This window comes from Cervus canadensis, chromosome 26 (genome assembly GCF_019320065.1).
Source record: "Cervus canadensis isolate Bull #8, Minnesota chromosome 26, ASM1932006v1, whole genome shotgun sequence".
Lineage (NCBI taxonomy): Eukaryota > Metazoa > Chordata > Mammalia > Artiodactyla > Cervidae > Cervus > Cervus canadensis.
Window position 1 is genome coordinate 23202526 of NC_057411.1, and position 12228 is coordinate 23214753.

General features: G+C 43.8%; 2 protein-coding genes across 4 annotated transcripts in view; both read left to right on the plus strand.

Annotated features, from left to right (window-relative positions):
- The first annotated feature begins 1064 nt into the window (after positions 1-1064).
- The window catches only part of RUFY3 (RUN and FYVE domain containing 3), an 88108-nt gene continuing 76944 nt past the window's right edge, over positions 1065-12228 (plus strand). For all 3 annotated transcript variants that reach the window (XM_043447669.1, XM_043447670.1, XM_043447674.1), the window contains exon 1: positions 1065-1909. In XM_043447669.1, the coding sequence (XP_043303604.1) occupies positions 1561-1909 (349 nt within the window). In that variant the 5' untranslated portion in view covers positions 1065-1560. The remainder of the gene's footprint in view (positions 1910-12228) is intronic.
- Positions 1924-7470, plus strand: LOC122428040 (collagen alpha-1(I) chain-like). Its single transcript, XM_043447677.1, has 2 exons — positions 1924-2874; positions 2993-7470. Exon 1 carries the CDS (start codon positions 1933-1935, stop codon positions 2362-2364), a length of 432 nt encoding a protein of 143 aa, XP_043303612.1. The 5' UTR covers positions 1924-1932; the 3' UTR covers positions 2365-2874; positions 2993-7470.

Genomic DNA, 12228 nt, shown 5'->3' on the forward strand with positions numbered 1-12228 from the left:
GCTACAAATAGGATGAAGAAGCTTTCCCCCATTTTGTTTTTATTATTGCAGGTTGTATGCTGTTTTAATAAAACAATAATACATAGTTAATAATAACAATTATTTCACCATATTCCAGAACAGGAATCCAGGTTCAGAGGACAAATAATTTAAGTAGGCAGTAGCACTGGAATCAACAGGTCAGGAAAATGCCAGAAACTGAAAAACTACTAACTTCTTGAAGTTAGCTTCTTGTAAACACCTCCTTTTAAAATGTTTTGTTCAAAAGATTTGGTGATAGTATTAGAAGTCTCAGGATGATTTCTTGTAATTTCAAGAGTGATTTTCAGAGAATAACAACAATAAAAAGGTTTACTTTCCGTTTCAGAGAGGGATAACTACAGAGGGAAAGGCAGACCAGAGACAGAAGGAAAACCAGGTGGACAAAATGTTACACAACAGTGATTTTTAATTACGAGTCAACATGGATTCTATGCCAGCATTTTGCAGCCGGAACACAAAGCTAAACAGCTGGGAAATACTCGGGAACGTTCACGGAATGTAGCGTAAGGAATAACAATAGTAACTGGAAATTGTCTTTATTTAAGAAGGAAATGTTTATTTATGGGAATTACTGGATCAGTAATCGTTGATTCAAATATTCAAGATAGAGCAACAGTGGCCAATTACTAGCGAAACACAGGCGCTATGAAAGTGAAAACTGCCGACCTGTAATAGACGCTTGTCATATAAATTCTAAGCTGTTTGGTTTAAAACGCATTCATGCGCACCCGGAACATCGGAAAACCAGGGAGTTAAAAGTCAAAGCAAATACAAGATTTTTATACAAGGCACATGACAGCGAACAATAGAGGTGGGGGAAGGTGGACACCCACCTCTGGTTTCTCACATAAAAAGCTCACAAATCAAAACCGTGAATGAACGGTTCAAGTTATCGTGTGTGTAAGGCAAACGGTACAGTTTAATAAGAGGGTGGGGGAGCGGGTAGGTTCCTATTTAAAATTAGCTTTCGCCTCTTCTTCAACCCAGATCTTTGTGCCTCTGTGCTACTGATGAAGTTGGGCGGTTACACACACAAGCGCCGCCAGCTATTTCGCCGGGTCCCCCACCGTTCAAGCACCGGGGGTACACACACCTGATCGCTTAGGAGGGCCGTGCCGGGGGCGGGTAAGGACCGGGCTCCGGGCGCCGTCTCCTCCCCCGGGTCGGGAGGGAGCGCAGCGCCGCGGGAGCCGGGCGGAAGGTGGGCCCCGGGAAGAGGAGGAGGCCGCCCCCTAGGGGAGCCGCGCCGCAGGCCCGGGGCCGGGGCGGGAGGGGCGGGCGGGAGGAGGCGGCCGGTAGGGAGACCGCGCCGTCGGGCGGGGCCGGCCCTCCAGCTGGCTCGGACCCCGGCGGGGAGGGCCGTAGACGGAGCGGCGGGGCCCGGACGCCGGCCCGTAACCCAGGAGAGAGGGGGCGGCGGCGCGGACGGGACGGGGCGGCGGCTGCCCGCCGTGACCCTCTGCTCCCCCGCCCAGGCCCGGGCGCGAGTCGGAGGCGGCGGCGAAGGAAGGAGCCAGCATGGCTGAGACCTCGCCGCCGCCCACCGCCGGCGCGGAAAGTTGCAGCGAGGAGCCGGCGAGGGGCGGGAAGCAGCGGCCGGAGGAGCCGCGCCGCGCTCCAGCCGGGGGCGCGGACCGGGAGGACGAGGCGGGGCCGCCGCTGGCCTCCCCCGCGGGGCAATCGGAGCCCGGCTCTCCGGTGGCCGCCCCCTTCTTCCTTCTCTACCCGGGCGATGGAGGCGCCGGCTTCGTAGCGCGCCCGCCGCCGCAGCAGCAGCGCTCCTGGAGGACCCCGCCGTCGCCGGGCTCCCCGCTGCCCTTCCTGCTGCTGAACTACCCGAGCGGGGGCGGCGGCGGCGGCAAACACCGTGAGTGGCGGCGGGGAAGGGAGATGCCGGCGGGGAAGGGGGGCCTCGGCCGGGAAGGGCCAGTCAGGCTGCGCGGAGCTCCGCCTCCCGCTGGCTCCCCGGAGCGGAGCAGGGCGCCGGGCCAGCGGGGAGGCAGGGGCGCTGGGGGCGGCTCTCGGGAAGCTCGCGTCCCGGGGTGCAGGGGTGGCGGGGGTGGGGGGGACGGCCGCGGTCCGGGCGCCGGACTGTTTACCTCCGAGTCTCCCCAGGCCGCAGGCTCCCGCCCGGCCTCCCCACCTCTCCCCTCCCGGGCCGGGCGTTCGTCCTTGCCAGCCTCCCACGTGCTCGCGGATCGCAGTCCCGGGTTTCGGGTGGGAGTCGTCCCGGGAGGAGCCGAGGAGGGGGCGGCGCCCGGAGCCCGGGCCACGGGGCAGGTCAGCCGGCTACGGGCTCCCAGCGCTGCGGCCGCCGAGTAGGTGTGGCTGCGCCGCCGCCGCAGCCGCCGCCCGCGTGGCCTCGGTTGGACCACTGAATTTTTTACGAGCGTTCAGTCTACACGCGTAAATATCACAGATCCGTCCTCCCACAGTGGGAAGAGAAATCAGGAACTGTGCGCGGGGTGATGAGAAGGGAAAGTGTGGCTTGGGGAGGGCACGTCTCGGGATGATCTCGTTTGACAGGAAGAGGCCTCCACCTTTTTAAGAGCACTGTCTCCGGAGCCCTCTGAATGCAGAGGACCCAGTTTGTGCTGGATCGGCCCAGAAATGCCTGGCGCGCCTTGCTGGTGAGCGCGGCCCTAGCGTAGGCAGTGTGTACACAAGACTTGCGGGAGTGTGAAGTCTGGTTTAAGACGACAGGATCTTAGACTGTGAAAATGTGACTGAGGATACAAGACAAGAAATAATTGCCGAAAACTTGGCTTGTATGAGTTCTGAAAAAGGAGACTTGCCTAAGGCGAAGAGAGAATCAGTCTATCTCTGTCTCAGGTCTGTCTCAGAGCTAGAAATTTCTTTTTTTAGCACCAAAGCAAAGCCTTTAACTGTTCCGCACTGCCAAGAAACCCTAACGTTGCCCTTTCTCCCTCTGATCCGTCCCCTAAAAAAGATTAACATTAGTTGAATATTTTCTGCGTGCCTGTGCTGCGATGATCGTAGTTAACCCTCACATCGCTATAAATCACTATGCCGCTTTTTCAGGTGAGGAAGCTGAAAATCAGTGTGTGTAAGTGATTTGTCCTAAGTAACAGTGTGAGAGAAGGAATGAAGTTGACCAGATTCTTTGCCTACCGAGCCCAACACTCTTTGAGCGAAGAGCAGACGTCCAAAACTGACTGGATGGTTCTTCCCTAAATTAGGGTCCATTGGGTTCACCGGGAGGGAGTCCTTTGTTAGCTTCTCTGTTTTACTTACCTAGAATGGGGGCCAACATTAACCATTGATTAAGAGTCTTAGTAAAATCTTCCTTTGGGTGTTGCAGTAATTCACTAATATCCAAAAGGGAGTGTCTGATATTGTCAGAAATGAGTCTTTTTATAAGCAGAGGAGGTGAAGGTAAGAGTATTCTCAACACTAATTTTCATTTTCTAAGGAATCTGCTTTCTGCTTTGTTCTTTAAGCACTACCATCTTCTTCCTAAAACTGTATTTTTGTATACTGCTTATTAACCAGTCTTTGTAGAATGAAGAAAATCCTCCTCTCAGTTCTTTATAACTCTGTGTAACAGTTGTGGTAGAAGGTGTGATGTAGAAAAAATTTTCAATTATTGGCCAGTATCTGTTATGGGCATTACCTGAATTTCAATTGATTTATTTGATTCCTTCCTCTTATAAGGGCCGACTTTTTTTTTTTTTAAGTATTTTCAGAAAATTGGGGCCTTAGCTTGATCAAGATCAGCAGTGAGAATTTAAAGCTTAAATTTTGTAACTGTGATTCCTTGGTCTCTACCTTACGATAGTAGATATGTGGCATGATTTGTCTGCACATAAAGTTTTCCTGGCCTTTAATTTCTGAAATAGTTTATACGTGTGTAAATACCCAGAAAAATTATTGGGAAAATATGTGTCCCACTTAACACTTTTATAGACCAGTCGCGGAGGGACAGTTTATATTGTAAAAGATCACTGATACTTAACATTATTCAACTATAAAATTGTCTTAAAATGGTTCTTATTTTGTACTGTTTTTATTTTTACCTGTTATTTTAATATATACTTTAGAACACACATACTTGGGAAAAGGAATACCCTAGGTATTAATAAAAATACTTCCTTGTGGCTACTCTGTAGAGTCCGTGCAGTATTGCTTTGTGTAATGTACTCGGATATCAGAACCTGGGGTCTCCTGATTCCTCATTTGAGCAGCCTCAGACCAACTGTTTTTAAAAGACTTCTCACTTCATTTACCAGGGCAGTACTTAGACTCAGCCTCAACACGTAATGAATATTTGACTCTTCAACACCAAATTTTTAACTCTTGCTAATGTATTTGCCAGAAGTGTATACATATACAATACCTTTGACAGGGTGTGTATTAAGGTATTATTATCTCTTCATTTTAGAACTCTTGACTGTACTCAGAGATTTAAAAAATTAACCTTTATGTTTGAGTTTAGGAGCTTTGTTGTAATGACACCGATGAAGAATAGCAAAAATGTGTGCAGAGGAAGTACTGTGCAGGAATCATGATATATAAGGTTTCAGTGTAAAATCTTGCAGGATATACGGTCTATAAAATAACTCAATGAGCTTAAATGCAATGTGAAACTTTTCTGATGTGCCTTGTCAGATTGTGTCACGTTCTGACTCTGTGTGTGCTAGTAATCTGCTAAATTTTTATGCTTCTAGCTTTTAAGTCTCAAAATTCTACCATGCCTTTTTTTTAAATAAAAATTACAAGTAATGCATGCATCTGTTCTTACTCTTTAAATGCTTTATCGTGCAAAAGTACATTGAGCACCAAAAAAAATTAAAAAGTACATTGAGCATGAAGTGAACTTTCCTTTTTGTGGACCCTCAAGCCCTCCTGTCCCCCAGCTTCTTCCATCAACACCATAGTTTATTATCAGAGAATACCACCTTTGAGTTTGGTGAGTTTTCTTCCAGAACTTTTGCACGCATTCACACACACACATGTGTGTGTTCATATTTCATGGGGCATTCTCCCCCTTGGCGTATGATTGTTCATTCCAATTTTTCATCAGCTCTCTGAGAAGGAGCTTCTTGCATGCCACAGCCTAATACTTTTGAAACCGAGTCCCCCTAAAACACAATTCTTATACCGAGTTTATGGTTAAACCCTCTATTGAAGACTTCATTTTCTTTCTTGTCCCACAACTGTTCCCCTCAGGATTAAAGAGTATCAAAGAAAAGGGGGGATTGAAGCCAAGCAGGTCCCTGTGGGGCCTTTCCAGGCACAAAAGTCATTCTATGTCCCCCATTTCTTGTTTGTTTAAAAAAAAAAAAAAGCCTTTAGACTCTTAGGGCTTTCCTGAGTGCCGAAGAGCAGACTCAAGCCTAGGACAGGTTAATGAAGAGGACAGTAGAGTCACAGGACTCCTAGTTTCTCCTGAAGGGATATAGATAACAATCTGACACAAACCTTTGAATTGTTCTGTAGAAACTAAGAGTCCCACCCAGGTGGAGGATGTCCGCCAATTGCCGATCTCAAGCCTGGTAGACCCCAGACTGGTTGGAACCAGAAAGTTGAGATTCCTGAAACATAAGCATGTTAACAGCCAATCAGAAGAAGGTTCTTGAGCTGATCACGCATCCTACGACCCTCTCTTGCCGGAAAGCCATCCAGGAGTTCAGGTCTTTTGAGCATGAGCTGCCCATTTTGCTTGCTCGGCGCCCTGCAAATAAACCCATCCCTTGTTTCAAACACCTGTGATCAGAGTTTGGCTTTCTGTGCCAAGGGCACACCAGTAACATTTTTAACGCCTTCCTTTTCCATCTTAACTTTTGAGTTGTCTTGTGGGTGGACAGAATGGACAAGAGATGGCTTCTCCTTCCTTGGTCAGAAGGAAAAGCCACCCCTGCCATCTGCATGCTTATCAGCTTCTACTGACAGCTGTTTTCCTCTTTCAGCTCCCAGAGCCGCACAGACATTTGTGTCTAAGGCAGTGCCTTGCAAATAGCCCACATCTCTGCCCTTTCCTCTCTCGAGTACGGCAGTGTACAAAAAAAGTCACACTCACAAGGAAGCAGCTTTCTTTCTGTATTTGTGTGTGCTGTTTTGAGAAGGGAGGAGGGCTAGGAAAGGAATAGAAAGAAGGGAGAAAAAGCCTTGGGTAGGACTGGCAGCGTTACTATGACTACCCACTTCAAAGTTGAGTATAGGTAACAGTGAATGCCTTGGTTGAGCCCTGGAAAGTGCAGAGGACGAGGCTTCTAGAAGCATTCAGCTGTTTCTCACAGATGCACTTTAAGAGTCCATGATGTAGGGAAGGAACTTTCTCATTTACATATAAAACCAGGAATGTGTATTTAAGGGGAGAAAGTCAATTTTATGTTCCCAGTTTCATACACACATTTAAAGTATAAAGATATGTATATGTTGTATATATAAGTGTGCATATATACATTATTTGTATATGTATGTATGTATTCATTGACTTTATTCAATAGGGATATTTCTATTATTATGTCTCTCTCCTTTCTTCATTGTTTAACAGTACTCTAGAAAACATTATACTTGGTTAGGAGTTGAATACACATTAATCAGTTCATCTGCTGTTCGCTTTTTAAACTTTGAAAAGACAAAAGTGCTTTTTCTGGTTTTGTAAATATAGAGGCATCTGCCCCAAATGCAGAGGTATGAAGGGAAGAGTCCAGACATCAGAACGGAAAAGTTTTGCACATTTACCTCATATTAGTAGGTTTTTGCTTGATTTGTGACTTTTAAAAAGACAGCCTTTTGTTATAATCAATGTAAAGCAGTGCCTTTCTTTACAGCCTTGTGATTCACAAATCTATAGCCATCAGCTCTTTTCCAACTGTGTTCAGAATACAAGGAGCCACTTTCTGATCCATTAAATGCTGTTTTGTCAAATGGCAGATATAAGGACCCATAAGAAAAGGGGGAAAACCTCAGAAATGCAGCATCTTCAGTGTCTAATTGTTTGTAGCTTGGGGACTCCCAGAGACCAGTAATTTAACCCTTGACCTTGCTCAGTCGCTGAGTCCTGTCGGATTCTTTGCAACTCCAAGGACTGTAGCCCGCCAGCCTCCTCTATCTGTGGGATTTTCCAGGCAAGACTACTGGAGTGGGTTGCCATGCCCTTTTCCAGTTTAGTCCTTAAGAGTATCTGTTAATAAATCCTTTCTACACGCGATTGAAATGACCTGGGATCCTGAGCATTTCAGGCCCTGGGTTGTGCCCCAGTTCCTGCCTCACGACTGAATTAGCTGTTTGCCTCTTGCCTTCCTGATGTGACTTTCATCACCACTGCTGCCTGGACAGTTGTCTCCCCAACCATCTTCTCCCCTTCTTTTCTGCCTGCTTTCTTTTCTTTTACCTGCTCTTCTGGCCTGGCATTATCAAAAAATCCTGTTATGCTTTTAATGGACAAAGCAACAATTTCAGAATATTAGATGTAATCTCTGAGCCTTTGACTTTGTTTTGGCTGCTCTGCTAGTGATAATCATGGGCTCATTCATTCAGAGTTTTCTTATTTCTTAGTTCTGATCTTAGCTTCATTTTAGATACTATAGGCTCCTAAAAAGCTCTTAATTAGATGACAAAAATTTTACTGTAGTTCTGTAACCCAGACAATTATGAATAAAGAACGTGACTAGTAAGATAGTCATGGTACTTAGTGGCTACCATTCTATGAATAGAATATTTTTATGTGCTAGGCTACTTCACATGTATCAGTACTACCAGTTTGGGGGGTTATATTTATGAGGTATTTCTTAGAATTTCCATCAGATAGAAGAGCCAATACACAAAACTATTCACTTAACAATGAAAGCAGAAAAGAAAAAATGGGGAGGAGTAGTTCATGTAGAATTCATACAGGGAGATAGATGGGTGCAACAGATGGTTTTCATCAGAGTATTTGACTCAATCTCTTAAGTGCCTTATCGAAACTATTACATAAAGTAAATTCTGGTAGTAACCTTGGATTTAGAAGATTATATTCCGGAGATACTGATTTTTTGGTTTTAGGGAAAGTCTTATCTCAAACCTCAGCACACATCAGAATCACCTGGAGGTCTTATTAACAGAGAAATCTCTGTTAACAGAGAAATCTCTGGCCCTGTCCCTAGAAGTGTGTGTGTGTGTTTTGTTTTCTGTTTTTACTGAGGTATAATTGGCATTTTTAATTTTATATTAGAGGATAGTTTGTTTTTAGCATTTATTTTTATTTATTTGGCTGCATACAGTCTTAGTTGTGGCATGTGGGATCTAGTTCCCTGACCAGGGATTGAACCCAGCCCCCCTGTATCAGGAGCACAGAGTCTTAGCCCCTGGACCACCAGGGAATTCCCGTATTAGAGGATAGTTGATGAACAATGTTGTGTTAGTTTCAGGGGTACAGCAGAGTGAGTCAGTTATATGTATACGTGTATATGTTGTTTTTCAAATTGTTTTCCCATTTAGATGATGACAGAATATTGAGCTGTCTAACCCCCAATCTAACCCTCTCCCCACCCATCCTCCCTTGGTACCTATTATTGACATACTATGTTAGTTTCAGGTACACAACTTGATAATTCAATATTTGTACACATTGCTTTTTTTTTTTTTTAAACTGAAGGATAGAGAATGAATTCACATTCCTGAATAGTCTGAGTATCCAAAGCTCATGTACTTAATCACGGTATGCTCCCTCACCAAAGCCTTAAAGAAACCAGTTTGGAGAGAGGGCAGTAAAAAAAAGTTGCTGGGTGGGAGAGACAGCAGAGGAAAGGTGAAAGCAGCTTTTCAGAATGAAAGAATAGTATTGGCCTCAAAACACATTCACTAGAATGTATTTTGTCTCACATCTTTTCCCTTTGTGACCTTTTAAAATTTATTTATTTTTAATTGGAGGATAATTGCTTTACGATATTGTGTTGGTTTCTGCCATACATCAACATGAATCAGCCATAGGTATACATATGGCCCCTCCCACTTAGCCTCCCTCCCGCCTCCAGAAGCTAAGAGAACATATTTTTCTAGTGCAGATCATAGGTAGAAAAAGTCTAGGTGGATGATGATAAGAGTTTAGCCTTATTAACTGGATGAAATGATGATAATTCCTTGTCAGCTAATATTTTTGAAAATTCCTGAAATAATTAAACAAGTTGCATAAAAGACATGAGGCTTCTCTATCATTGCACAGGCAACTGGTAGCCATCATAAGTAAAAGTAGAATCCCATTTTAATGAACTTGGCAGAACATGACAGCTGTCCCATTTCTACGCAAATCTTATTAACATTATAATGTCTTCTACGGAGCAAAGTAGCTCAAGTATGAGCTTTTAAATTTATGCTGGGAATAATTTAGTAGTATACCAAAGCATTAAAGAATCAATTTGAAATTATGTGAAAAGAAATGCTTTTAGATTTACAAAAGCAGTGGTAGTTGAGAGGGTACGTATCAATATGGTCATGCCCTCCACTGTAGCTATTTGAATAATTGTGCAAAGTTAATTCATAGTCTTCCTAAAACAGATCAGGAATCAGGCACTGGGCCAATATCATACTCTTTGCAAATTAACATCTTAAGTGTGTGGTTCTAGACTTGCTCTATACAGAGTGGACATGAAACTCTGCATGTGTCGGGAGAGTGGCGTGAATGATGGGGCAGAGGTGGGAAGTTTTGAAACCTCACAATCCATAAGGAAAGATGGGAAGACTGTGACAAGTGGCACATAGGGAGCAGAAGAAATTAATTGGTTCAGCATGTTGCCTTTTAAAATGAGGTTCCTCTCTCTAACCTTACAATCTTTTTAGGGACTCTCCACAGACATTTATCTGCTTCCCCTGCCTTTTTTTATGAACTTAGGAGATACAGTCACCGGATGTGAAGGCTTGGTAAAACTCTGACCCCTCTCCTCTTCCTTCCTCAAGGCTCAAGAGATACCCCAGCGTACCCTTTGCTCAGATCACCTTTTTACTTTCCTCTGCCTTAGTCCCTTGAACATTGATCCTTACTGACTTTTATTTCATGTGATGATAGGTTTTTATTTATATTAGAGTATAATTACTTTACAGTGTTTTGTTTCTGCTGTAGAACAGCGTGAATCAGCTATGTGTATACATATATCCCCTTCCTCTTTTTTTTTTTTCCCCCAGAACTCTCAAAGGCAGAATCACTTGTGAAAATGATGATAATGGCTGCCATATACTGACTGTCTGCTTTGTGCAAAGTGCCATGCTGAGCATTTCACTTACATTGTTTCATCTAACTCGGAAGTAGTTAATAGAAGTATCCCCATTTTGTCAGTGAAGAAACAGGCGCCGAAACAAATACTTTGCCAAGGTTACTCAGCTTCTAAGTGGTGGACCTGGGATTCATTGTGGGCATTCTGACTTAAGTACACGTGCTGTCAGCCTCCTTCACCATCTCCCATAACTGGAATCACCTTCTAAACTGGAGGCTTCTCCTTAGGCAGCGGTGGCCCTCAAGTTTCTTGTTCTGCCCAGCAAAACCTTATTTGCTAAAAAAAAAAAAAAAGAATGAATGTGAAATTCACAAGATAGCAGTGTGATAGAAAAAACAGTTATATATGTAAGTAGCACTGAATTAGCCACATGTGTAACAGGGACTTCGGAATTCCTTAAACACCCATAATTTTCTCTTTCTTGTCTATTGCCTTTGTTCTTTCTTCATATCCATAGTGACTAGCACATAATACCTTATGCATTGTATGGCATCATGGACTCAGTGGACATGAGTTTGAGCAAACTCCAGGAGATAGTGAAGGACAGGGAAGCCTGGCATGCTGCATTCCTTGTGGTCGCAGAGTCAGCACAACTGAGGGACTGAACAACAATACTTGTTAAATGATTGAATTTGTTATGTATAAATGAATAAAGCCTGTGTTAGAATGAAGTATCTTTGGGGGCATAAATATAGCTTGATTTTCTAGAACTTGGGGTTTTCATGGTTGAAGTGAAACAGGAGGGTGGAAATATACCATTGCAAAAATATAGAGTACTTTAAAGTTTCATATCTATACCAACAAGTATCTACTGAGAGTCTGGTATTGGGAAGGTACTGTTTTAAGCCAGTGTGTAATGGTGTGCAAAACAGGCCAAGTTCTTATGGAGCCTCTGGTCTTCGTGAAGCTAGTTATTTAGTTCCTTTTTAATACCTGAATAAATTGAGACAGGAGAAGGATAAATTTCTCAAGATGGCCTACTAAGCAGTTGGTAGCTTTACATCTGTAAATTATTACCTCCTGCCACTTAGCCATGAAGTCCACTGTAGTTATTAAGGCAGGAGTTATTTTTGTCTTACGTTGGTTAATTTTAACAAGAAAAATGTGCATTGTAATACTACTCCTGGTGGTGTTTGACAGTCATAGTCTGGCAGTCATGACTCGGCTTCTCAGGTATACTCATTGTATATAGTATCATCTTGGTTAATATCTAACCAAGTAGTACTGAGCTTGCCAAATGTGTAAACCTAAACTTGCAGCAATCTCAACATTAGCGGTAGATATAACGGAGCTTTGTCTGGGAGAGGGAAGGAAGTGGAGGATGGGAGCATGTGACAAAGTCGTGATCATTCAATTGGATAATCTTATAATTTAGCAGAAACACCTAGGCTTTCCCACGTGTCATCATGATGATAATTCATCGAGGAAACACTTTTGTGCTAACAGCAACTAACTGAAATTTGAGGGAGGGTAAGACTTTTCTTCTTAAATTCTAAAACCATGACCCAGGAAGCCTTGGGAAACAGAACTTGTGATCTTTACAAACTGATTTAGTTGCACCAGTTGACTAATTTTAAGAAGCACTATTGTGTATAGAATAGGAACTCCGTAATAGGAGGAGTCAGCCAACTATAAAAGAAATAAGTGAAGTGGTCTCTTACCTTCAAAGCTGTTGGAGAAGAATTGGCATACCTACCAGAAATCTATTTCTGAAAAGCATCTAAATAATCTCATTTAAAAATGAAAACTTATTAGAAATAAGCCAAATGCTCACCAGCATGAAAATGGATAAAAAAATTGTTTATATATAGAATGAACTATTCGGAGAAGGCAATGGCACCCCACTCCAGTACTCTTGCCTGGAAAATCCCATGGATGGAGGAGCCTGGTAGGCTGCAGTTCATGAGGTCGCTAAGAGTCGGACACGACTGAGCAGACTTCACTTTCACTTTTCACTTTCATGCGCTGG

Bases quoted from the DNA above. Each gene is read 5' to 3' on its own strand.
- LOC122428040 (XM_043447677.1), top strand. From the start codon at position 1,933: ATGCCGGCGGGGAAGGGGGGCCTCGGCCGGGAAGGGCCAGTCAGGCTG.